We start from the raw sequence: 27865 nt of genomic DNA on the forward strand, positions 1-27865 counted from the left end.
GTGGACATTAAAAAATCCCATCGCACTATTTCGAAGAAGAACAGGGGAGTTATTTAACATATAAGAACAGAAGAAATAGGAGCAGGAGTAGGCCATGTGGCCCTACGAGCCTGCTCCGCCATTCAATGAGATCATAGCTGATCTTCTACCTCATCTCCACTTTCCTGAACTATCCCTTGATTCCCTTAATATTCAAAAATCTATCGCTCTCTGTCTTGAATATACTCAATGGCTGAGCCTCCACAGCCCTCTGAGGTAGAGAATTCCAAAGATTCACCACCCTCTGAGTGAAGAAATTTCTCCTCATCTCAGTCCTAAATGGCCAACCCCTTATTCTGAGACTGTGACCCCTGGTTCTAGACTCCCCAGCCAGGGGGAAACATCCTCCCTGCATCTACCCTGTCAAGCCCTGTAAGAATTTTGTATATTTCAATGTACCTCTCATTCTTCTAAACTCGAGAATATAGGCCTAGTCTACTCAATCTCTCCTTATAGGACAATCCCCCCATCCCAGGAACCAGTCTGGTGAACCTTTGTTGCACTCCCTCTATGGCAAGTGTATCCTTCCTTAGGTAAAGAGACGGTGTCCTGGCCAATATTTATCCCTCAATCAACATCACTAAAAGCAGCTTATCTGGTCATTATCTCATTGCTGATTGTGGGAGCTTGCTGTGCGCAAATTGGCTGCCGCGTTTCCTACATTACAACAGTGACTACACTTCAAAAAGTCCTTCATTGGCTGTGAAGCGCTTTGGGACGTCCTGCGGTCGTGAAAGGCGCTACAGAAATGCAAGCCTTTCTTTTTCTTCAACAGAGAGTAATATTGGGCGGGGCGGAAAACCGGCGGTCCACCCGATCCCATAGGTTTCCCACCCGGGCGAGTGAGGTTAAAATTACCCCCATGATAGAGTCTACCTCATTTTTAAAAAAATGACTGATAGTCTACTTTCCACTAAGGGTTAAGAAGGACAAAATCCAGCCTGGTTGAAGAATATCAACCGTATTTGCAAAGATATTTGCTCAACTGCTGCAAGGAAAGGTTTACAGGTGTGAATCAGTGGCGTTTTTATCATGTGCTTCGGAGACCTTACTGAAAAATCTCAGAACCTTCACCCCCAGCATCTGGTCGCGCGTTTTCACTGATTTGTTTAGCATACAAGATCCACTTTAAAAAAAAAATCAAGTTCACCTAAACCGTTCTGCAGCTTGTCAAAGCTGCAGGAAACAGCCTCACACACACAACGTGAGGCCAATCATCTGGTGGGGGACAGGTCCGGTGCTCATTTGCTCCGGGTGACCGCATTTCGAAGCTGGCTTGCGTGCTTTGTCACAGCACTGAACGTGGGCGACCGTTACTGCACACCTTCTCAACAGATGGGCCTTGCAAAATACATGCAAAATACATGCAACAGCCACCTGATGTCTTTGTGCAATTCAGAGGCACGTAACAGCACAATCTGCAATTCAAACGAACCGAGGAACTACTACACAGCTTTAGCAGGGCTTAAATATTTAGTGCCGTACAGAGATCAAAAAATACAAATGGGACTGTATTTGCATAATTCTTCAGCTCGCCATAATACATGGACATAGCTTTGCTAATAGCCGAGGTGGTAAATACAATGTCAGGCATGGAACTGAGCCATACAGACATGCAAGGTCCTACATTCGATCCCTGGTCTAAGCTAAGATAGCTGATCTCAAGCAGGATGATGGCTGAGGTGTTTCCAACAGCAGCAGTGTCACCTGGAGTTAGGCAGGTTGCAAATCAGCTTCTGCCATCCACTGGCTCCTTGCTGGAAAATACATGGACGTGGATCTAGATCGGGATCGGGCGTGCTTCCTTCCCCCAGCTGACACTGGCCGTCTGGGTTCGCAGGTGAACCAAGTGGGTCCTTGGGCGAGATACCAGAGCTCTACTGTTGCCCATAGAGTCTATTTCAGGAGTGGGGAAAATTTGGGATGCTTTCTTAATAGTTTCTACCGATAGCTCAGTGGGTAGCACCCTCACCTCCGAGTTAAAAGGTTGTGGGTTCATAGTCCCACTCCAGAGACTTGAGCACAAAAATCTAGGCTGACATACTCCAGCGCAGTACTGAGCGAGCGCTGCACTGTCAGAGATGCCGTCTTTCAGATGAGACATTTAAAAAAACTAAGGCCCTGTCTGCTCTCTTAGGTGGATGTAAAAGATCCCATGGCACTATTTTGAAGAAGAGCAGTGGATTTATCCTCGGTGTCCTGACCAATATTTATCCCTCAATCAACATCACTAAAAACAGTTTATCTGGTCATTATCACATTGCTGTTTGTGGGAGCTTGCTGTGCGCAAATTGGCTGCCGCGTTTCCTACATTACAACAGTGACTACACTTCAAAGGTACTCAATTGGCTGTAAAGCGATTTGAGACGTCCGGTGGTCGTGAAAGGCGCTGTATAAATGCAAATCTTTCTTTCTATCATTACCGCAAGCAGAATGGACTTTGGGTATTAACATACTGAAAAACATTTGGAGAAAGGTTTTGATACAGTGATGATATAAAATATTGACTGAGACTACAAACTCCCTCATGCTTTTATCCACCAGCTTGAAAACCTCTGACTGGGGAGCTTAAATAATGGCAGCTGTCACTGCTCTACTTTATAATGCTTCTTTTCATAGCTAGTCAAAGGTTTATTAAAAAAAAATATTAGCTCTTGTAACTGACTAGTTTTGTCACTTGGCACTAACACTTAGTAAAAATAAGACTTTTGAAAACAAATTTTCTTCGCGCTGTCCCACTGACTTCATGAGTAGACCTGTTGTGGTACTGAGCCATACAAGGCCGAGAAGGTATGAGGTCTGCAGTGAGTTAACGGATCTCAGCCTGCGCGTTCCAACCAGCCACACCATTCCCTGGCCAAGAAGAGGGCAAAGGTTAGCCAGGGCCCCTGGTGTCCATCATTACCTCTGGCTGAAAGTGGGGTGAAGACAGGGCTTGGCTCCACTGTGATGCCCTGCTCGAAGAGCCTGTCAGCACTTACTGTCGAGGCTTACAGATGAACAACGGGTCCCCTTGGGCGAGGTGCCAAGGGGTGGCCAGTCAGTGACCACGGAACTGCTCAGCAAGCAGTCAACCTCTTGGAGAGAGTGAGGAGGGGGGGAGAGCAGAAGGTAGGAGAATGGAAGACAGCCTGGGAGTAAAACAAAATTCAAAATAAAAGGAAAAGACGCAATTCTCACAGCTCTCAGGCGACCGCCTAGTTTCGAGCCTGTAATTCACACAGCTGACTTGTTCATTTAAAACACGCACAAGCCACTGACAGAGGTTCAATATTGCGTAGCACCATCCTGGTGCTGGAACAACACATCATAAGGCCTAGGGACAGATGAAATATCAATGAAGCATATCAGAATGTAAACTATATTGAAAGGGGCAGGTTTTTTTTTATTCAAACAAGCTCTTAGGGTACAACAAATGATATGGCATTTGGATTACTTAGGATGAATTGAATTTCAAACTATGCCCTGAAGAGAGAAGTGTTTTGGAAGATGTTTCGGTAATAGAATTTACATATGTCTGTTGCAAATGAGGCAAACTCATAGCCATGAGCGCCAAGCAGCAGAGGCTTTTCCATTAGTTCTACGCTTGGAGAAATAAAGCACTTGGTGTATGATGTATTCTACACAGATAGGTTATTATATACTGATGTAGAGTCACCTCTTGCGGACTCCTCCTGAGTCTTGAGACCCAGGCGTCCGAGGCAAAGGTTTAAAAGGGGTCTTCTGAACCTCTTACCCAAAGTTTTAAATAAGACAGACCAGTCTTGTCTTTTTGTCAGCACTGAAAAAGGAAAGGACCAACCTGGCATTTATGTAACAGCTTTCACGTCCTCAGGACATCCCACAGCCAACAAAGTACGTTTGAAGTGTAGTCACTTTTGTAATGTAAGGAAATGGCCGTCAATTTGCACACAAGGTCCCACTAATGAAATGAACGACCAGATAATCTTTTTTTTGTGAAAGCTATGTTGGTTGAAGGATAAATGCCAGCCAGGATCTGGTAGAACTCCCATAACCTTCCTTGAATAGTGCCATGAGACCTTTTACATCCATCTGAGAGAGCAGACGGGGCCTCGGTTTAACGTGTCATGCTAAAGACGGCACCTGACAGTGCAGCACTCCCTCGGCACTGCACTGGGAGTGTCAGCTTACATCGAGTGCTCGAGTCTCTGGAATGGGACTTGAAACCAGCACTTTGTGACTCAGAGGCAAGAGTGCTACCAAATGAGCCAAGGCTAACGCTATGTGAAGAAATAGGGGTTTCACCCGAGAACGTCCTGTGGTGTCAGAACCTCTGTTGCTATGCTGAAGGAGTCATCCCACTGACCTGGGGGAGGAATCCCAATTCCCTCTGCGTTACTGGAGATCAAGTTGCCGAACCGTGCGGATTAAGTAAACGGGGTGGAGGGTAGTAAATGAGGGAAAGGAAGAGCTGAGACGGAGTGGTGTCTCAGACAAAGCTGGTCCCTGCTGATGGCCATGGGAGTTGGGGAGAACTTTGTTCACCCAGAGGGTTGTGGGGGATGGTAGTGGCAGAAACCCTCGTGGCATTTAAAAAGTACTTGGATATACACTTGAACGGACCAAGAGCTGGAATGTGGGATTAGGCTGGATAGCTCTTTTTTGGCCAGCATAGACATGATGGGCCGAATGGCCCCCTTCTGTGCTGTAAATGTCTATGATTCTATAAGCATCTTCGTCTTTTAAGACAGTTTTGATGTGTTTCTCCTCCTCCGTGTAGATTGATTTACCCTCTTTATTCTTTGCCCTCAACTTGTTCTCTCTCACTCGTGTGCATCATGCCCCCTTCCGCAGGCAACACCAGATGAGGCAGCGTCCGACCGGGTTGTTGGCTCGGGATAAGTTGCGACTAACCAAAGAAGGAATGCTCGAGTAGCCTGGGTTGATTGCTTCAACTCTGCTCAGTGCACAGAGGATTTCCACAGCAGACAAAGTCTCGAAGTTCCAAAATATGGTTTGGCTATTTGTAGTATGCCGGGCTCAATATTTATGCAGGAACTCAGGAAGGCACAGGACCGGAAGGGAACATCACGATCCACCTGACCAGTTCACAAATCACCATGCACCACTCTGCCTCTCGCACTCTTCAATCACATCCTCTGCCACATTCCTAGACACTCCAGCAGTGCTGCCCTGTAAAATAATCTCCTTGGTAAAGCACAGACTAGGCTTTCAGTGAGACAGGCAATGCCGGCACATTTTTACAACTGAAGAGAACATTCGGTTCTTGGTTGAGCACAGGAAAGAAGAGCACATCGCGGTGCCCTCCACTAACTGGAAAGGTCTCCCCTCCCACTGGTATAATCAAATCGACAGCAGAATGTTTCAGTTATTTGGAAGTGGAGAATCCCAAATAATTTCTTTGCACTCCCAGGGGTCACAGTCTAACGATAAGGGGTAAGCCATTTAGGACTGAAATGAGGAGGAATTTCTTCACCCAGAGAGTGGTGAACCTGTGGAATTCTCTGCCACAGAGGCCGGTGGAGGCCAGTTCATTAAATATAATCAAGAAAGAGTTAGATATATTTCTTAAGGCTAAAGGGATCAAGGGATATGGGGAGAAGGCAGGGACAGGGTACTGAACTTGGATGATTAGCCATGATCTCATTGAATGGCGGAGCAGGCTTGAAGGGCCGAATGGCCTACTCCTGCTCCTATCTTCTATGTTTCTATGTGACCCGATGTGATCGAGCGTGGTCAAAGCTTCAATGCTCCTAGCAATCATTTCATTTCAGCTGAACATTAATGTCAATCCTGTTTTGCTATTTTTCTGCCTGAAGGACACAATGTACCAGGTTACGCCACAAATTAAATCAGCCCCCCATCTATGAGGCATGTTGCAAGACTTCCCTAATCTCTACAATCTGCCAGACTTCAGTCTGATAACAGCAAAACAAGAGTACGGTCTAGAAAATCTAGCAAGGACTCGTGGAAGAACAGTAGGAGTTGTTTACTCCCCTCTTCTGAACGTCCCGAGTCCGCGCTGGGCGCTGGCAGGCTATTGAACCATGGAGGGCGTCACAGGCGAGCTTGATCCCGTCCTCATCCAACTTCCCATGCAACACTTTCTAGCAGGAGGCCATGGATTGCGAGCAGGAGTGGGATTTGGCCCTTCTGGATGCCGAGATCTGCCAACGCAGCACTGATCAGGCATTTAAGGTGGTATCCTCCTGATCTCTATGACCCCCCGTTCCACACTGAATTTACCTACTGATCTATCGGAGATGCCATCAGGGCTAGATTGCCATTTGCCTAATTAAAAAGCAATTCCTGACAAGCTCAGAGTGAACGCTGTACGTGGCAAACAGGCTATACACACTTTAACAGGAATGGTCTGTATAACACGCAGATGAACTGATCACACCAGGCCATCTGTGTCGGGGGTGGGGGGGGGGGTGCTGGTGATTTCTTGCAGTCAAAAACCCCAGTGCTGATAAGCAACCTCGTATCTTACGGTCCCCATCACTCCTGTGCTCGCTGAACTACACTGGCAACGCCTCGATTTAAAAAAATCTCATCCTTGTTTTCAAGTCCCTCCACGGTTTCGCCCCGCCCTATCTCTGCAATCTCCTCCAGCCCTTCAACACTCAGAGATCTCTGCGCTCCGCAAACTCTGGCCTCTTGAGCATCCCCCGATTTTAATCGCTCCACCATTGGCGGCCGTGCCTTCAGCTGCTGAGGCCCTAAGCTCTGGAATTCCCTCCCTGAACCTCTCCGCCTCTCTCTCCTCCTTTAAGACGTTCCTTAAAACCTACCTCTTTTGTCCTAATTGTTTCCTACATTACAACAGTGACCGCACTTCAAAAGTACTTCATTGGCTGTAAAACATGTCCTGAGGTCGTGAAAGGCGCTATAGAAATGCAAGTCTTTCTTCTTTTTTTAATATCTCAAATTTTGTTCGCTAACGCTCCTTGGGGACGTATTACAATGTTAAAGGCGCTGTATCAATACAAGTTGTTGTTGTTGGTACATCGCAGCGACAAAGCATTTGTCTGTAATGTACCATTGAATCGGTTGTTTTTTCATATCTCTCTCACTCACCTCTGGGCTCTTCCGCTTGTTTGGCGAGTTTGCGGAGTGCGGCTGCAAAGCTGGCAGAATGCGCTGACGGGACAGACAAAGTGCTGTTAGCTGCTGGGCTGCCATTGGGCACTATGGAGCCATTGAGGGAGGAAGGGTTGAGGGGGCTTACGGTGGCTGTCGTCCGGGTCGCAGTCGAGATCATTCCTAGTGAAGGTGACTTTGGCTCATGGCTCATGCCTAGAGGTTAGGGGGGAAAAAAGAAACAAAAAAGGAGAGAACAAAGATTTAGATTTAAAAAATGCTAGGTTTCCCCCCCACCCCACAAAGCACGATTAGGCGAAACGAAACACAGGACAGAAAGTGCTTGCTATGCAGTAACGAGCTGTATTTATGGCATCGCATTGCTCCATTTAAAAAAAAACTGTAAATTTAATGAGATGTCGTCGGAAGCATCACATTACGAGGTAAATGGCTAAGCTTTCAAAGAAACTGGCAAAACACACACACAGACACACACATACACGCATGCATGTGCACATACACTCAGATACACGCATACACGTGCGCATATATACAGATAAGGCATACACGTGCCCGTCCACACACACACACACACACACACACACACACACACACATGCCCATTCCCAGATAAGCAGCTGCTCTGGACGCGCAATCTATAATTTTCTGGCCTGCACTTAAGATAGATAACACTGGCATTTTGTCAAGCTGGAGCAGCCAGCCTATTGAGCAGGTTTACAACAGCATCAATTCCAACATCTGACCCTCAACGTCCGCTCACTGAAGAAACACACACATCAAACATGACACTAATTACACTTTCCCATGAACCCGTGACAGGAAAGTGTTGGCACTAGTTGAGAAATGGCCGTCTCTGGGAGAATAGGTTCAAGGGAGCCTGTGCCCTCTGCCCACCTCGTGGCCGATATATTACAGACAGTGACATTCAAAAGCTGAAATGCAGGTACAGAGGGCACTTAGGTTGGCATAAATCTGTTGAAGTTTCAATAGAATCGTCCTGAGTTTTCCTTCAGCCTGCACCAGCACAAACCAATGTCCCTAAATCACGGGCCGAGCGGACTTTTGCTTTCTAAGAGTTCAACTTTGGTGCCAGGTCATTGTGTGTGAAACACAACTTAATGAACTATTGTAAATGAAGTGGACTGCTAGCCCTGGATTGTAATGCTGTGCTGCCAGGCCAGGCTACTGTGTGCTGTGTGTAAACTGGTCCACCGCACAGAAACAGCAGCAAGTGGCGCCAAGTCATACACGGGTCACTCAAAGTCATGGCACACCGTAATGGCATAACACGCCCAGGTATCACAGAGCAACAGCAGATGACAATGTCTCAATCCTAACTGAGGGAGTCATCGGGGGGGCCGTCTTTCAGATGAGACGTTAAACCGAGGCCTTGTCTGCTCTCTCAGGTGGACGTAAAAGGTCCCATGGCACTATTTCGATAGAAGAGCAGGGGAGTTCTCCCCGGTGTCCTGGCCAATATTTATCCCTCAATCAATATAACAAAAAACACATTGGCCTAGAAATTCGGTAGGCTTAGCGCCGCTTTTGAGGCGCTAGAGGGCCTAGCGCCGGAGTTATGGCCAGTTTGGAAATTGAGTGGGTCCCTAAATCGGCGTTAGGCCGTTAGCGCTGCGCCGGCACCGATGACGTTATCGGTGTGCGCAGCGTCCCGGTTGCCATGGTAACCCGCCCGAACTCCGAAATTGACTTGCGGCCGCCTCGCCCGTGGCAGCCACAAGCAACGTTCTGGCAGAGGTGCCTTACTGGACTTTGCGCCGGCGCATTAAAGGACCCACGGCGGCCGGCCGCTTTCCCGCCGGCCGCAGCTCCCTCCCCGGACTTCTCCCCCCCCCCCCCCCCCCCCGGGACAGATGCAAGCCCGGCACTTGTCCGAGGTGCCGGGCTCATTTTTACAATGATTTTCGCGGGCCGCGGCCGGGTGCAGGCAGCTCCTCCTTAAGGGAAGGAGGAGGCCTGCACTTCCTGAACCTGCCGCACCGCAGCGGGCGCCGCAGCGCCGGAATAGCGCCGCAATTCAGCGCGTAGCGCCAGTTTTCAGGCGCAAACAGCTTTCAGCAGCGCCGGCAGCCGTTTGGGCGCAGAACTAGTGAATTTTTGGCCCGCCCAGCGCGACTTAGCTCCGGCACTAACTTCCGGCGCTAAAGCCGTCGCTGCGCCAAAACCCAATTTCTAGGCCATTATCTGGTCATTATCACATTGCTGTTTGTGGGAGCTTGCTGTGTGGAAATTGGCTGCCGCGTTTCCTACATTACAACAGTGACTACACTTCAAAAGTACTTCACTGGCTGTAAAGCACTTTGGGACGTCCGGTGGTTGTAAAAGGCGCTATATAAATGCAAGTGTTTCTTTCTTAAAGAACCAACAGCTTTAAAAGCATAACACTGTTTTACACCATCAGTACTCACTTTCCCCGACTTTTTATTTAACAGGGCAATGCAACCGTGTTTCCCCATCTTCGCCCCCCCCACCCCCCCACCCGCCCCATGCAAAGGTCCCCACAAACAGCAATGAGATAAATGATCAATTAACCCCTTTTTGCTGGTGTGTATTGAGGGAAGAATGTTGGCCGGTCGACAGAAGAGCAGGAGAGTTCTCCGGGGGAACCACCTGTTCTTCAAGTAGTACCATGGAATTTTCATATCGCAGACAACCTTGTTTTAACGTCTCCTCTGAAAGGCACTGCCTCTGACAAGGCAGCACTCCCTCAGTGCTGTACTGAAGTGTCAGCCTTGACTATGTGCTGAAATCTGTCGTGGGGTTTAAACCCACAATTTACTAACTCGGGTGTTACCAGTTGAGCCAGATTGGCAACTAAAAGCCAGGTCCCAGTTGCTAGAACCTTTTGAATAGGAAATGCTTTGAATTATTTTGGTAACCTATTAAAACAGAGTCCTGAACATCGGAGGACTGTTCACCACAGTGAGCAGAATTATTCATCTGAAATGGATATATTCACACATCATTGAATCACAGAAACTTACAGCACGAAAGGAGGCCATTCGGCCTGTCGTGCCCGTGCTGGCCCTTTGAGAGAGCAGTCATGCTCAGTCCCACAGCCCCGCTTATTGTCAGGAACCCTGTGAGTTCCTCCTCTTCAAGTACCCGTCCAACTCCCTTTTAAAATTATTTACGGAATCAGCTTCCACCACTTTTTCAGGCAGACAACTCTCTGAGAGTGAAAACATTTCTCGTCGGCTCCCCCCTCGATCTATTGCCAATGATTTTAAATCTCTGACCTCTGGTTATTGACCCACTCGCCAGAGGGAATGGTTTTTCTCTATCAAAACCTCTCATCGTCTTGAAAACCTCTATTAGGTCACCTCTTAACCTTCTAACATCCTGGAAATCAAGATAGACTGAAGGAAAGAGCAAGCTGTGCATTAAGCAGCGGCAGAGTAGGAGAGGAGAGAAAACCAAGTGCAGAGAGCCAGCAAAGAACAGATGGAAGGGAGGGGCGGTGGAAAGAGACCGACAGCAGCAATACTCCTGGGGGAAAGGGGGAGGCAAAGAAAGGCAACAGCACACATCGGGGGGGGGGGGGGGAAGAGAAACAGCATCGTTTAGAGAGGAGAGGAGCAGTGAACATGAGTTGTGAGAAGCAGAGGCAAGAAAGTCAAAGCCAAACGACATCCCATTTAGAGATTGTTTTGCAATGGCATTGCATGGGAGATTAAACTGTAGGAATCGTAGCAATACACGATCCCATTGTATGGCAGTCCAGTCATAGAGTCATAGCGTTATACAGCACAGAAAGAGGCCCTTCGGCCCATCGTGTCCGCGCCGGCCATCAAGCCCTGGCTATTCTAATCCCATTTACCAGCACTTGGTCCGTAGCCTTGTATGCTATGGCGTTTCAAGTGCTCATCTAAATGCTTCTTGAATGTTGCGAGGGTTCCTGCCTCTACCACCCTTTCAGGCAGTGAGTTCCAGATTCCAACCACTCTCTGGGTGAAAAAGTTTTCCTCAAATCCCCTCTAAACCTCCTGCCCCTTACCTTGAAACTATGCCCCCTGGTTATTGACCCCTCTACAAAGGGGGAAAGTTCCTTTCTATCTACCCTATCTATGCCCCTCATAATTTTGTACACCTCAATCAGGTTCCCCCCCTCAGCCTTCTCTGCTCTAAGGAAAACAACCCCAGCCTGTCCAGTCTCTCTTCATAGCTGAAGCGCTCCAGCCCAGGTAACATCCTGGTGAATCTCCTCTGCACCCTCTCCAATGCAATCACATTCTTCCTATAGTGTGGCGACCAGAACTGCACACAGTACTCCAGCTGTGGCCTAACTAGCGTTTTGGTGAAATGATGCATCAGTGTTTTAATGTTGGTGGTACACATTTAGTTGGTAGAGATGGATTTGTCCACCCAATTCCCTACTTGGCAAGCTCACAAACTCCACCAAGTCAGCAGTGACATCCTGAAGAGAAGGCGAACAAACCCTATGACGTAAGAAAACTACTAGGCACTTGGTCTGAGTATTAAACAAGGCTTTAATCAACTCTTTTTCAACATGGAGATCTAGTCGTGTCCTTCACTAGTTCCTGTTAAAGAATGTCCTGAGCAAGCTGGGCCCATGCCCGAGTATTTATACTCTCCCTGGACAGCGCCACCAGCAGGCCGCCCAGTATTATTTCATAAATCATCTCCACATGAATGACAAGATTCATGTCACCCTACAGAAGAAAACCCCCCCACGAAATCAGTGGATAGAATGTCCGCATGTTGTGATACTGAGCCACGCTGATCAGGAAGAGCCCATCTTTAGGGCCTGGTCAATCCTCTGATTGCGGCTGGTGGTAACAGGGGAGGCGGGGGGGAGGCGAATGCTCAAATCGGCCTCAGCAATTTCGGGAGAGAAAGAAAAAAAAATCAGCCCACATTGCTGCTCCTCGCACCTGTGCTCCCTCCTAGAGGGGCCTAGGTGTGGATGTCAGTGAGGGGCAGGGTTGGACTTGACATATGAGAAATAATTGCCAGGAGTGGAGAATTTTAACTATGAGGAAAGATTGGATAGGCTGGGGTTGTTTTCTTTGGAGCAGAGGAGGCTGAATGGAGACGTGTATAAAATTATGAGGGGCTGAGACAGAGTGGATAGGAAGGACCTATTTCCCCTAGCAGAGAGGTCAATAACCAGGGGGCATAGATTTAAAGTAATTGGTAGAAGGATTAGAGGGGAGTTGAGGAGAACTTTTTTCACCCAGAGGGTGGTGGGGGTCTGGAACTTACTGCCAGAGAGGGTGGTAGAGGCAGAGACCCTCATCACACTTAAAAAGTACTTGGATATGCACTTGAAGTGCCGTAACCTGCAGGGCTACGGACCAAGTGCTGGAAAGTGGGATTAGGCTGGTGAGCTCTTTCTCATTTGGCACAGACAGGATGGGCCAAATGGCCTCCTTCTGTGCCGCAAATTTCTATGATTCTATGAATCACTTGGATGAACTGCACCTCAGCATGAATCATCACCAGGAGGGGGTAAGAGAGTGAAAAAAGCGAGAGGGAGGGAGGGAGGAAATCAGCCGGAAGCTGCTTTCCCCGTGCGCTTGATTTAATGATCCATTAATGAGCAAAACAAAAGGAAGTTATACAACAGCAAAATACTGCGGAGGCTGGAAATCTGAAATAACAACAGAAAATGCTGGAAACACTCAGCTGGTCAGGCAGCATCCGTGGAGAGAGAAACAGAGTTAACGTTTCAGCTCTGTGACGAAGGGTCACAGACCTGAAACTTTAACTCTGTTTCTCTCTCTCCACGGATTTTCTGTTGTTATTTTAAAAGGAAGTTACAGTCGGATCTGACCAAAGGGAATACAGCAGTTACAAACATTGCCCCCTTAAGGCTCAGAGTGGAAATGCTACCCATGACCAGATGTAAACATTCGGACAGTGACACTGGCCTTCACAGCATCACAGGAACGGGTTCGGCATCCAATCTGCTTCCAGTGGCACGGATTACAAAATTAAACAGCTTCCTCACACAACCAGCCTGCAAGTTGCCGTCCTGCCAGCCAAAAAGTAGCCAAGGTATTAATGATGAGGCTTCGATTCCGACAGACAAGAAGAATGGCACCACTTTACCAATAAGGGGCGGAAAAAAGCATTACTCACTCCTTTAATGGGCTGCACAATATCCTCCAAACAACTGAATAAGCTTCTCGTCTGTAATACCAATTCACAGCATCAGCGCTTGGGAATACATTACCTCGCACTGTATATATGATTGATGAGATCTGATTGCCTACATGCTTTATTGGGAGAGGAGGATGCTTGGCGCTCAGTATCTGGGAGGGAGGGGGATTGAAGCACGCCCTCAGGGTCCACTGGGACCAGGGAGCTCCAATCCTTTGGTGCGAGCAGCTTGAAAAACGAAGCCCTCCTGTCACTTGCCCTTTCACGTGTGATTCTCTGCCCTCCGTGCTCTTCAGACACACACCTTACTTTACTTCATCCCCCCTCCTCGTCCCCATTAATGCCACAGGAGCCACTGCTAATCACAGATCTACTACTTCCTGCCGTTTCCTAATTACAAAAAGCCAGTCCCCAGCAGTCTTCTGACTTCAAACCACACTCTGCAATCGCCACGCACTGTAATTACAAACTAATAGTTTGGATGATTTTTTTTTTGCTGGATCCACGCAGAACCCCTCCTGGATAATTATACCCTCGAGCGCCAGGCTGGCAGGTCTCCTATTTAATCGCAGGCGCACATTTGTGTCCTGCACTTCATAATAATCTCTCTTGACAATTTTCATTACAATTGGAAGAATGTTGAACAAATAAACAGTATTATTTAGCTGCCTCCTTCATCTCAGACAACTTTCCATCCCCTTGGGGCCACTGCTCAGCATATTAACAGTCATAGGCCACTATGTATGCTGCACACATGATAGCATTTGACATTCAGCTGATCTCTCTACAAGGCAGTTGAATTCGAAGGTCGATTATAATAAAACTATTGGGTTTACAGCAAGATTTCTTCCCATAATGTCCTGATATAAAGTACCTTATTTTTCTCCATTTCTTTTGCTATTCGCGACCTTTACTTCATTTTTTTTCCTCTCTCATCTTTTCCCTCACAGCCTCCTGACCAAAAAGACCACGTTTTGAATTCTCTCCAACCTCTCTTCTTCTCCCTCCTCCTCCACCCCCTTTCCAAAAAAAAATCTTCTACCTGGCTTTAGCGGGAGGTCTTTGCGCAGAAGCCTGGACAGGGAGGAGGTCATGGGATGAAACCTGCAGGAATAAACCCAGCCTGAGTTGGAACCCTAGCTGACTCCCCTACGACTGACAACTATTGCTCAGTGATTCTTAACAGAACATGCTGCATCTCCAAGTCTCCCACTCCACACAGTCTCTCACCTTCCCACTGCCATCGAGTGAAGAATGCTTATTGCATGTTCGTTTTCAAAATTAAAATGATAGTAGGAATTTGCAACTTCCCAAAACGATACTGTAAATATAACAAACCTTCCCTGCCCATGGTGCTGTTGTAATGAAGCATAGACCTTTGTGATCTGGGACTGGTTCTCTTTTTGACGCTATTTTTATATATAATACTAGCTGGTGGTGCCCGGCGTTGCCAGGGCAATTTTGGGCTGCGCGGTCTCCCTGCCCCTGTCTGTCCCCCCTCTCTCCCTCTCCCTGTGCTGTCCTCTCCCTCCCTCCCCTCTCCCTGCCTAGCGCCTGAGGCCCAGTGCCATTGTGATAGCGGCCGTGTGGGGCCTAGCGCTTCAGGGCCGAGGACGGCCGGCCGCTGCCGCTCCCCCGACCGCTGTGTGTGTCGGGCCCAGCGGTTGCAAGGCACGGCCCGAGTGAGCCCAACTTACCTGCCGCTCCGGCGGGGCGGGAGCGGGATCGGGAGTCGCAATGTGGGGGTTTCTTTTGCTGCTGCTGTCTCTGTGGGGATGGAAAAAATGGCAGCGAAGTTCAGGGAGACTGGAGGATTAGGACCCGCCCGTGACACACTGATTGGTCAACCATCAGGTGAGTGAACTGTAGGATTGGTCAAGCAGCACGTCACTCAACGCTAATGAGAGGTAGGATTGGTCAACCGCTAATGAGTGGATTTTTGAATGTTTTTTGTATACTGTCCAAACAATTTTTGTCTGACGAAAAAGTAAATACGCCTACGAGAGTCCCCTAACGATAAGGTTTCTTTCGATATAACATACGTGTAGGTACGCCCTATAACTTTTGATTGTATAGCCGGACAGACAGAGAGACAGACAGAGAGACAGACAGAGAGACAGACAGAGAGACAGACAGACGTACCGGTTTATATATATAAATAAAGATACGTCTAGATTTTCTCCCAACGCCAATTTGTGTTTCTATGTTCTGTAATGTGCAGGAAAGCATCTCTCAAGATATAGGGAGTACAATTTTGAAGTTTGCAGATGATACCAAACTTGGTCAGCCACGGTGAGGAGTGAGGTTCCACCCAGCTGTGCTATCAGCGGGGTTCGTAAGGTGCCACCTAGACCGGATGCTGCCCAGGCCAAACACCCACCCTGGAAGTCGCTCCAGGTCAGACATGCCAAGGGAGGCCTGAGGTACTGGCCAGGTCAGACATTCTCTTGGGGGCAATGCTCCCTCCAATTCCCGCCCCCGCCCCCCGTGCTCAGTCCCAGCGCCAGCAGCTGGTTAGTGGCCTGCGCGGGATCTCCAGATTGGTGTGCAACCACGCATCTTAGGGGGAACGTTGCTTGGGGGTGCAAGGTATTGCTCAGACCAGACATCCGGTCGAAGACATGAGATATCCTGTGAGGTACTACCAGGCTAGACATCCCCAACTAGCAGGGACTGACTATGGTGGAGTCTGAATCCGTAACATTCCTGCTCTGTGACATTATGGGCAGGATTTTCATTGGGCCGTGGAGTTGGGATTGGAGGTGTGCGGGGGGGGTTAAAATCCCGAAATCGGGGGTCCCAACACCATCCCGCCCCCATGCCAGTTTCAAAGGAGGCGGGTACCCGCCCCGCACTGGGACCCGCCTACCCGAGGCAGGAAGGGATTAGTGCCAATTAACTGCCTGTTAACAGGCAGTTTTTAGCCTAATCCCTATTTTGAAGGTTGAAGTGTGGGATTCCCGACGGCTCCAAACCACGCCAGGTTAGAGGAGTCGGGCCGTCGGGTTGAAGAACTTGAAGGGGTCGAGATGTCGGTGTTCGGGTGAGTGATGTGTGCATGAGTGCAAAGGTAAGTGTGTTTGGTGTGTCTAAAGTGATTAAAGAAATGTAAATTACCTTTTCTTACCTTTATAGCCTTCCTTCCTTTAGGTCCCGGGAGTCCCTCATCTCACCGGCACAGAAAGCAGAATGGCTGTGAACTGTCAAAAGTGACAGCCTTCAGCTTTCTGTGCAGGAGAGATCTCTAACTGAGTCTGTGGAGAAGGACTTGGGTTAGAAGTAAGACTGTCAGTGTCTGACAGCTTCAAACAGCTGTGAAACGCTGATATTTCATCTGTCAAAATCTCTTGACAGATGAAATTTCAGTCTGTAACGTCACCTGTTGTCGAGTGGCCCTTAATTGGCCCGCTGAGTCCGCTGGGCGGGCTCAACAAGGTCAATCAAGTTAAAATCGCGTGGATTGGCCGCATTTCGATGGAGGCGGGACTACAACCCCGAAAGTTGTAGTCCCGCCTCCAACCCGACTCCTCAATGAAAATCCAGCCCTATGTTTTAGTGGATAACCTGCAGCACATGGGATGGTCGAATGAGAATCTTTACAGGAGACATAACACTCTCAAGCAATATGGACAATGCCATTTTAAACACAAGTGACTGACTACTTATAGTCTGAGCCTAGTTAGACAGCTATCAGTCACCATTATAGGTACCCTGCATTGTACAGGAATTGACAGTACATTGAAGACTTAATGTAGCCTCGTGCTTCCACTTGTACTTTGTTGCTTCCTGAGGCTATAGCGTATGTGACCTAAAGGATGACACCACAGTGATATGGTCAGGCGCTGAAGATCATCAAAGTGTTCTTCACCCTCGGTTTGAAATGTCTGCACAACTGCTCACTGACAATTAAACTTGCCGCAAAAATAATCCAAATGTAAACCTCGAGAAACACTTTCATTTGTTTTATTCGTTCCTGGGATGTGGGCGTCGCTGGCAAGGCCAGCATTTATTGCCCATCCCTAATTGCCCTTGAGAAGGTGGTAGTGGTGAGCCGCCTTCTTGAACCGCTGCAGTCCGTGCGGTGAAGGTGCTCCCACAGTGCTGTTAGGGAGGGAGTTCCAGGATTTTGACCCAGCGACGATGAAGGATCGGCTGATAAACTTCTAAGTCAGGATGGTGTGTGACTTGGAGGGGAACTTGGAGGTGGTGGTGTTCCCACGCGCCTGCTGCCCTTCTCCTTCTAGGTGGAAGAGGTCGCGGGTTTGGGAGGTGCTGCCGAAGAAGCCTTGGCGAGTTGCTGCAGTGCATCTTGTAGATGGTGCACACTGCAGCCACGGTACGCCGGTGGTGGAGGGAGTGAATGTTTAAGGTGGTGGATGTTTAAGGTTTTCATGTCCTGAAAAAAACCAAGTTGCCTTTAACAAGCATCCATTAATTTGGGAAGGTGGGCCTTTGGGCATGTGCAGCGTCTCATGTTCAACACACTAAAATCAAAACAAAAACAAAGAAAAAAAAGTAGTGTCAGTCGTGGCTCAGTGGGCAGCACTCTCACTTCTGAGACAGAAGGTTGTGGGTTCAAGTCCCACTCCAGAGACTTGAGCACAAGAATCTAGGCTGACACTCCAGTGGAGTGCTGCACTGTCGGAGGTGCCGTCTTTCGGATGAGACGTTAAACCGAGGCCCCCCATCTGCTGTCTCAGGTGGGCGTAAAAGATCCCACGGGCACTGATGCACCTCAATGACGTCAAGACTCAAAGTTAACTGAATAAAACAAGGCTTTTATTAGCAAAGAAAAGATGCCTGTGGCTTCACCTAGCATGCTGTTGTTCTGCTGCAAGACAAGCCTGGGCTTGTCTTAAGTAGGGCCAGGTATGGGCGGAGCCGACACACAAAGGGAGCGGTCCATTATACACAATACAAGGTAAAGCACCGGAGCAGGCAATACAATATATGTAGTTAACTACAGAGTCTGATGAATGACATATTTCATCACAGGCACTATTCAAAGAAGAGCAGGGGAGTTATCCCCGGTGTCCTGGGCCAATATTGATCCCTCAATCAACATCACTGACACAGATCTGGTCATTATCACATTGCTTGCTGTGCTCTAATTGGCTGCCGTGTTTCCTACATTGCAACAGTGACTGCACATCAAAAAATACTTCATTGGCTGTGAAGTGACTTGGGACGTCCTGAGGTCGTGAAAGCCGTTACTGTATATAAATGCAAGTTCTTTCTTTCTGGTTTGTTTTGCAGGGAGAGGCTGAGCCCTAGCATCAAAGGACTGAGTTATGAGGAAAGACTGGAGAAAATTCAGCATAAAAAGGTGATTATTATAGACACATAACAAACATATAGAAAAAGCCGATCTGGAACACTGCTTCAAACTAAACTGAGAGTAGAACAAGAGGCCGCGGTTGAAACTAGTAAACGGCAAAGTCAGTGTGATCAATACTCGAATGGACACCCGGGTGGAGCATTGGAGGGGAAAAACCCGGCGGCATTTAATGAAAAGGTGGATCCTACAATTAGGGGCTGTAGGTCTTTCCGGAAGGAGGCGTTTAGATGGGCTGAATGGCCTTACTCATCTGCATCGATCCTGTGAGCGCACGGTCGCTTTTACTGTGTGATTCTACTCAATGTCACTCCTCGTCTTCAAAGCAAAAACCACAAACAAACCCTCGCTATGAATCAGTTATAGCGCGATTAACAATTCTGCCGTTAAAAGATGTGTCTTTACTTCAGGGCGGGGTGGCGGGGGGGGGGGCGGTTGTGGTGAAGGACAGTTTATCCCATTGTCTTCTCCTATAACGCATTCCTTTCAAAGTCCCTCAACCATTCTAACACAGTATGAAAGGTCTAAAGCATTAATTAATGGAGATTCCCCCCCCCCACTCACCAGCTTTGGGAATACGGAATGATCTCACGTACCCCAATATACCAGGAGTATGCAACTGTTCACATAACAGAGTCAATTAGACAGTAAAAGGTTTCTTTTTTTATTAACAATAGCATGTTTGGCCTTCCTTAGCAACATGTACTTGGTAATCGCAATAGCTGCTGAAGGTACTTGTGTGTTCAAACAGGCCAAGCATTAACAGTGAATGCACTGTTTGCCCCGAGGCGTATTCAGTGCTCTATTATACCAACGCCTTGTCTCCTCAGCTGGATCTGAACCTGTTACATTAACTTTGTCCAGTCAATCATCATCCAGCTCTGAGCGGCAAGAGAGAAAATAAAAAGGACAAGGAAGTTGCGAGAGAGAGGAAAAAAAATCCATGTCCCGGGATGTCACAGAAGGAGTTTTTGTTGTTTTGACAACATGGCATTTGTTCTCATCCCCCAACCCCGTCAAAAAAAAACATAGCATTGTCACTTGTACAGCACGCGTGACAGGAAGCAGGCCGATGGTTCAGGACTTCACTCAGCCGCTGTTGGAACTTTTTTTTTGCTCCGTCAAAACCGTCAGATTTAAGGGATTTTGTTTTCATAATGGAATCAGCCAGTTCCAGGCTTGTGTGTTGTCTCTTTTCAATTTCTTCCCCTCCCTGCTATCTTTCACCTCTCTTCATCCTCCCACCGCTCCCCCCCTCCTCCAACATAGTTCAGTCTCACCATTTTAAACCAGAGTCTTAAAGGGCTCGGAATGCGCACTGGTCGACAACAGCAGAGAAATAAAATATCTCCTCTCCTTCTCCCCCCCCGCAACAAGGCACTACTGCATCTTAAGACCAGTTATTGGGTTACTGGAAGGAAATTATCGCCCGCCGCAGCTAATCCCTTCAGCCAGGCTGGCTGCTGTGCTTGCCCACTGCAACTGACAGACCCCTTTGTAAGAGTGAATTATGAAACTTACACTGCACTACAAAGGCCTCTCCAGCAAAGTGCTGGATAATGTTTCACAACTCTAACCAGTCTTAATTGTCAGCTCTTAGCCAGCAGCCCCTTGCAAGTCACAGCGCCCTGCCTTAATGTGATCAGCCACTGTCTTGATCCAGTGTGACCTCCACCTCAGACTGACGTTTCTCTGATAACACTCAGTCGCTAATTAAGAGCGCAGCCTTCGGAGCGCCCCCCCACCCCCGCATTAAGATGCAGCCGGCTGGTTGGAGCCGCATTTCCAATCAGATTGAAATTTGCTTACAGGACCAATCTGCCGGGTGCCCCAGGCTCGTGTCAGATACCTTGTAAGCTCCTGTTTAAGCACCTTGCTTTAATCACAGTAATCGATGCTAACCCAGAGAGAGGCGATGCACAATCAAAGCCCTGCCATTGCGTGATGCAGGCAGATTGATCTCATTGTGAAACTGTTACTCCTCTATTGACGCTATGGCCTAGAAATTCAGTGGGCTGTGCCACCAGTTAGCGCCCAAGGAGGGCACTCAGTGGCTTTAGCGCCACTGGCCACACCTCCCACGATATTTAGCGGGGCGCTAATGGCGGCGTTAGCCTGTAGCGCTGCGCCGCCACCGATGATGTCATCGGTGTGCGCAGCGCCCCGCTCCCGCCCCGATCACCATATTTGGTCGCGCCCGCCTCTTTAATGCCGGTCGCAAATCGCGACCAGTTCACAGGGCCTACCTGTGGCGGTAGTGGCGCAAATTAAGGTGGAGGTGCGGGGCGGCCGCCTGCCAGCACCTCCTTCCCCGGCCTCCTGATCCCCCCCCCCCCGGGCAGTGCTGGCTGTGTCCCGAGAGCCCGGCACTTCTCCTCGGTGCCGGGCTCTTTTGCCGGCACTCGCGATCGGTCATCGCGCTGGTGCAGGCCCCTCCCCCTTAAGAAGGGGAGGAAGGCCTGTAGTACCGCAGTGCGCCGTGCCGCAGTGTGTGGCGCTGCGGCACGTTGCGCTGCGATATTCAGTTTCAGCGCCCCAAGAGGGACGCGGGGCGCCTCGAGCAGCGCCCCGCGTCCCTCTTGGGGCGCTCCAACTGCCAACTGAATTTCCGGCGGGCGCAACGGCTCCGTTCGCAGCGGTAATTCCGGCGCCCAGGCGCGCTTGGCACCCCATTTGGGGCTCCACTGAATTTCTAGGCCTATGTCTTTAACACTCATACACAATTGGCTTCGGACACTAAAGGTGTCTTATCTCAGTACATATGTCATAGTCAAGAAGCTACTTTAAAAAAGAAAGACAGACGATACAACGCCTTTCACGGCCACTGGACATCCCAAAGCTTTTTACAGCCAGTGAAGTACTTTTTGAAGTGTAGTCATTGTTGTAATGTAGGAAACACGGCAACCGATTTGCGCACAGCAAGCTCCCACAAACAGCAATGTGGTAACGACCAAGTAATCTGTTTTAGTGATGTTGATTGAGGGATAAATATTGGCCAGGACACCGGGGAGAACTCCCCTGCTCTTCTTCGAAATAGTGCCATGGAATCTTTTACCTGAGAGAGCAGACGGGGCCTCGGTTTAACGTTTCATCTGAAAGATGGCACCTCCGACAGCACAGCACTCCCTCAGTACTGCGCAGGAGTGTCAGCCTGGATTTTTGTGCTCAAGTCTCTGGAGTGGGACTGTGAACCCACAGCCTTCTGACTCAGAGGTGACAGTGCTGCCCAATGAGCCACGGCCGACACTTCTAACCACCTCTGCAGCCCACAGTGTTCAGCTAAAAGGTCTCAGCAAGGTTAGAACCGCTTAAAAACGCACCTTAAGTTCTCCTCTTATGGCTCTGTGCGTAAATGCATGGAACCCGCAAGACCAGAAGGCCCCAGGCCTGAAACTTGGTCTGTTTGCTGAGCAGGCCATCAGTCAGCTTGCTATAATTGACCCAGCCTCCTGGAGTGAGCGAAAGGGGAAAAATAAATATCTGCCAGGCTCCCTGCTCGTGATCGCTATTCCCGGAGTCCTACTCTAATGTGCGCATGGGGGAAAAGGACATCAAGTGGACAACCTGCTGACATTCGCTGTCCAAGGTCTCTTAAACACAGACACACCAGACACACACACACACGTACCAGACCAGAATCTCCTGCTTGTGGAATAGGGGAGTCAGCGGCATTGGGTGAGGAAGCAAGCAGATAGAATGAATTTGGATTAGACCTGCCATCCGCACAAGCCTCTCACACACACTCGGGCACGAAACACAATCTGAGCTCACAAAAGGCATCCCTGTAAATTCATCAGAAAATAAAAGGCCCTAATGGGACAGGGGACGCTGCTGTCCCCTCAGAGGCCCCGAAGTCAGTTCATTTATTAACAGACACAAGAGAAACAAATCAAACAGCCCTAATCGGTTTTTTGTTATCAAACAAAGATCCGGTCCTACATCAAGTTCCATCGTGACATGCTAATTCAAATAGTTAACAGTAATAAGTAAATGGATTGAAAATGCTGCCATGTACATTCTGAGGTCTGCAGATTTATCGCGGTCTTTATGTGTCAAGTCCTTTAGCAGACTTTCAAGGAAGCAAAATCCATTTTCCTGAAGGTGAAAGATGTCAGTACTTAGAGACAAAGCACTTATACTCTTTCTACCCAATGACAACACCAAGCACTCCCTGGCCAGGTTTATTATTTGTTATAGACACAACTTGAACCTCTCTGCTCGCTGCCCTAATAATGTGTTTTTTAACCTTCTGTAGAAGAGGTGACAATCCTATTTCCCACACCATCTATCCTTATGCTCACTGAAATTGGCCAGTCACTGTGAAATTATGGGCTGCCTTTTCACTGCCGCAGACTCACATCCACTGGGAACTGGACTGAGACGGTCCAAACGCTTCACTCAGGACCCTTAGCAGAACTGAGGCACAGAATCATCTATTTCATTTTGGTACTAAAAACGCTCAGGACATTTCCACCTGCTTTCATTTTAAGGCTTAAAAAAAGAGGCGATATTGAAGACTTGACCAAAGTCGGCAAGGGTACTTTTTCCCGACTTTTTATGCGAGAGTATTTCGCAGCATCAGTAAAATACGCTAGCCACGTATCGCATGCTTCATTAATACCATCCCCACGGCTTCCTTTGCCTTGCACTGTAACTTTTATGCTTCTCTCAAAGGTGCTGACCAATGTTGCTGCTAAGCTGCGCAACGGTCTGGAGGTCCCGCGCAGGCCGCTCACCGGCTTTAATATGGGGGAAACCGCGCATGCGTGAAAATATGAGCGGGCTGCGCACCAAAAAAAATAAATAAGAGGGAACATTGGTGCTGACTCTTACTGGGGTACAGTTTATAGAGTTGCCAGTGCCTCACTCAAGTGGTACACTCTTCATGTACCGGAATAATGGACCGTGAAGCACATCACGACGGAACCCAATTCGGCCTTTGCCCGACATTCACACACTTGCACCTTTTCAGCAGCAATCAGCGGACAGCGAGAACTCCGTCTGAACTTCTCACGCAGACAGTGCCGGGGGGGGGGCTATTTGACTGCAGTAGGCATCACAACCGAACCCGCTCTACCCCGCGCCCGACAGCTACACACGCATATTTTACAGCAGGGGTTACCGTACAGCAAGAAACTTTAACTCATTTTCATCCTCCTGAACTTGGGGGGCGGGGGCTGAAGCCAACAGCGGCGTCTCAACTGTTGCTCTGGTAGACCAAAAGCTGCAACCTTCTGGTCTCTCACTCCCTGGTGCATTTCCTCACTAAGCCATCAGGCACTCTTAAAAATTGGTTGAAGAGTTGAAGTGAAAGGAAGGGCTGCCTGCCCAAGTGGCGCTGTCTGTGCTGCTATACCAGCCATCCAGGCTCGTTACACAAGTGAATGTTATAGGGGAGGCAACGTAGTTCATGCACTGGCTTCACGTAACAGTGCTCAGAAACTTCTGCGCTCCAGCACTGACCCGACACTCTTAGCCCCTCGACTGCACATGGAAACAGGTTTCGACGTTCCTTGCCAGGCAGGGAGCGGATGTAACAGTAGGAGAGCGTTCAAGCTCAAGTGGAAGGGGGGGGAAATGTTAAATTTAAGAACTCGCGTTCATCTTAGTTCATCAAGTCAAGTGCTTCTCCAGCACTCAGAGCATGAACCAGTGCCACTGTACAAGTATCCATGGGTCAATAACTGCACTACTCATTAAAGAGGCTCCAACTAAGCTAGAGTGAGGGTGTAATACAGGACACCAGGCAACAGACCCAAACCTGGCTTTAACAGACAATGCCATTTCCATAACCTCCTCTGCCTCCATTTTTTCAGATGGCAGCTGTTGCTGATGATTCTGCCATTCCCATTTACAACTCCTCTGGAGTCATCTTTTGTTTCTTTACTTGTCCCATTAGCATCTCCTTTCAGCCTCGCACCATCATCCCTTTTGTCATTTAATCTCTCTTGCCTTCCATCCCGTCACAGACCTTCCCCTTTTGTTCTGTCCTCCCCTCCTGCCCAACCCCCTCCCTGCCCCTACACTTGCTTAAAAAACCTGTTCCATCTCCAACTTTTTCCAGTTCTGACGAAAGGTCATCGACTCGAAACGTTAACTCTGTTTCTCTCTCCACAGATGCTGCCTGGCCTGCCGAGTATTTCCAGCATTTTCTGTTTTTAATGGCATTTTCCCTGGTGCGTTGGCAGCCTACTCCTGTGGCATCTGGGCTCCCCCTTTCAACAGGGTCGGTGGAATTTCCTGCTGGTCAGACAATTATTTCCCCCATGGTTGCCTGCTAGTACTTCCTTAGCCTCTCTCTCTCTCTCTCTCTCATTTGCTACGTCTCTCTCTCTCTCTCTCTCTTCCGTCCCCCCATCCCTTCGGGCAGAGGTGAAGCCCTCAAGAAGCCATCACTCATTACAATCCACTTACTGCTTTCAGAGGTCAGAGGTCCTTGTAGTCAGAGGTTGGCCAATAAAGCCATTCAAGCAGAGCGAGATGTTTTTGAGCGTGGGGACAGAGCCTTGTCTTAAAGTTCTCTCTTGCTAAGTAACCTATTAAGAAGGACTTGCCTCGAGGCTGCCGGTGAGGCGAGGGACTGCTCAGGCGAGGACAACACACATTAAAAAAAACAAAGCAAAAATGACACAAGCACTGGAATAAAAACTACAGTGAATCAAGCTAAGCTGGCCCTGTCAACACCGACCCCCCCCCCAAAAAAAACCAAGCATATTGTTTGTAAGACCAAATTCTGTGTAGTTTGAAAAAACAACACAAAGACAAGCACGATAGCAAAATACTGCAGATGCTGGAAATCGGAAATAACAACAGAAAATGCTGGAAAAACTCAGCAGGCCAGGCAACATCCGTGGAGAGAGGAAAATAGAGTCAACGTTTCGGGTCGAAACCCTCTGTCAAGACCCAGGAGTCTTGACAAAGGGTTTTCACCCGAAACGTTGACTCTATTTTCTCTCCACGGATGTTGCCTGACCTGCTGAGTTTTTCCAGCATTTTCTGTTGTTAACACAAAGACAAGCTTCCGTATAGTATAACAAATGTCAAATAAACGTTTAAAAAAAAGTTTTCATTACAATAAATAGGCAGCATCAATAGTTCCTTGAAAACTGGACGGTAGGGGCGAGACCAGGTCAACGTGTTATTTATGGCTTTTCAAAACACCATCTGAAATCTGAATTGGGTAGTAGAGTTGTAGGAAGGGCAAGTAGTTCCAGGGCCCGGTGCAAGAGTGGCAGTCTTTTTGAATCTCGCAGAGGATAGACAGACACACAAACACACAAACACAAACACAGACACAGCAACAATGGTGCAATTTACTTAAAATGGCCACTAGAAGGCAGCCACTAACTATATGCCTCAGTTGACAGCTGCACGGCTGGGGATTAAGATTGATGACTTGCTCAGGAGCTCACGTCAAAACCCGCTCTTACTGTCCATATATAACCGTGCCTCCATTGTTACCAGAGCGATCGTGTTTTGTTTTTAATACATAGTTACAGGGTTGACAAAGACGCCTGTCTACTGAGCACTCAGGAATCGACAACTGCTGTCTAAGGCACAGGCCAACTTTTTTTTTTTTTAAAGTGACTCCGACAGACCCAGGGGCGAAATATTTACAGCGAATCCTGGCCGGGTCACTGCTGTTGAGTAGCTGTCAATACCAAAGTGCATCTGTTGCGGTCTCATCCTTTGCTTTGTGTAGGCAGCCTGTGTAAATCTAGCAAAGCTGGCTCGGTGTCAAAGCGAGTCTATTGTCTTCATTTGACCAGGATGGCCCCGATTTGCCCGCTCCCTTTCCCAGCCCAAGGCCTGCATCGCAGTAGCACTGGTCAGAAATGTGTTGGGCTTGCTCGATTTGACAAAAAAAGCTAGTTTGCCAAAGCAAACCATTTCAGAGTTTCCCCAGAGTTGTGCCTGGGGAGGAAGGGGAGTCCATTAGACATGGCCACTCTGTTCTTCCCCGCCTTTCCGGAAGGTGCCGGCTCATGCTGGGGTAATGCTCCATGAGTGACGGCAATGCGCCAACCCCTCACTCGAGTGGTCGTTCTGCATGTGTCAGCCTTAACGGTTGAGTGATAATGGGCTATTCAACCAGAGGGGCTGTCACATCTCAGCCCAATCTTTTCTTTTTATTTGTTTATGGGATGTGGGCATCGCTGGCAAGGCCAGCATTTATTGCCCATCCGTAGTTGCCCTTGAGAAGGTGGTGGTGAGCCGCCGCCTTGAACCGCTGCAGTCCATGTGGTGATGGTACTCCCACAGTGCTGTTAGGGAGGGAGTTCCAGGAATTTGACCTAGCGACAATAAAGGAACAGCGATATATTTCCAAGTCAGGATGGTGTGTGACTTGGAGGGGAACTTGGAGGTGGTGGTGTTCCCATGCGCCTGCTGCCCTTGTCCTTGTTCTTCTAGGTGGAAGAGGTCGCGCGTTTGGGAGGTGCTGTCGAAAAAGCCGTGGCAAGTTGCTGCAGTGCATCTTGTAGATGGTACACACTGCAGCCACATTCGTTTTGACGTCTACATATTCACATTTTCCGGTGGTGAAATCACTGGATAGATAGCGAACAGGAATGGGTGGCGAGGAACTGGTGAAGGATGGTCCAGCATAAGCCAGCACCTCAGAGAGGAGAGAAAGACAGAGAGAGAGAAAGGGAGAAAAGTGTGCGCAAAAACAAAATTACTGAGAGCAAAACCCATTTAATGAGGCAGCTGAACTCTACCCCCCTTTTAGCTGATTAGTCGCTGCGTACATCCTCAATAAAAGCAACCCTTTAATAACCCTCCAACTTCGGCACATCGCTCCTTCCGAAGAAATTATAGCACCGACTTGCATAAATGTCTGCCTGCTCAAGAATCCATGTTAGGCTTATATCCGTGTAAAAGAATGATTTATCCCAGCTTTTCGAGAAAGAGCAATGCACTGAAGTAACGGGTAAGCTGAAATAAATCAATTAGGGACAGGATTTAGAGGTGAGGCTGCACATTGATTATCTGGACGCCTCGGACAGAATGACAATGAACGCCCTCCGAACACTTGCACAATCCATCTGACTTCATTGCTGCACTTTGCTACTTAACCCAAACTGCCCCACATTCCCTGCCAAGTGAGAGCCCTTGTGTTGCACTCCCCAGTTAATGGGCAGCTGTACTCCTTGACAACCAGTTAACTGCTGCTTTGCATCTATTTCGAATTCTAATTGCTCTGCATGGTATGCCTGAGCGGGATGAATGAAAGGACGAGGCACAGTAAAAACATTTGCGC

At 48.5% G+C, this 27865-nt stretch overlaps 1 protein-coding gene across 3 annotated transcripts in view; it reads right to left on the reverse strand.

The window, feature by feature from the left end:
* Positions 1 to 27865, reverse strand: part of gse1b (Gse1 coiled-coil protein b) — a 692985-nt gene that overhangs the window by 95269 nt on the left and 569851 nt on the right. For 2 of the 3 annotated variants that reach the window (XM_085991807.1, XM_085991809.1), the window contains one exon: positions 7102 to 7320. The exons of the other annotated variant lie outside the window; for it this stretch is intronic. In XM_085991807.1, coding sequence (XP_085847933.1) covers positions 7102 to 7320 — 219 coding nt within the window. The remainder of the gene's footprint in view (positions 1 to 7101; positions 7321 to 27865) is intronic. 3 annotated transcript variants of the gene reach the window in all.

Source organism: Somniosus microcephalus, chromosome 6 (assembly GCF_052327205.1).
Source record: "Somniosus microcephalus isolate GS21.2 chromosome 6, FLI_Smic_1.0, whole genome shotgun sequence".
NCBI classification, from domain to species: domain Eukaryota; kingdom Metazoa; phylum Chordata; class Chondrichthyes; order Squaliformes; family Somniosidae; genus Somniosus; species Somniosus microcephalus.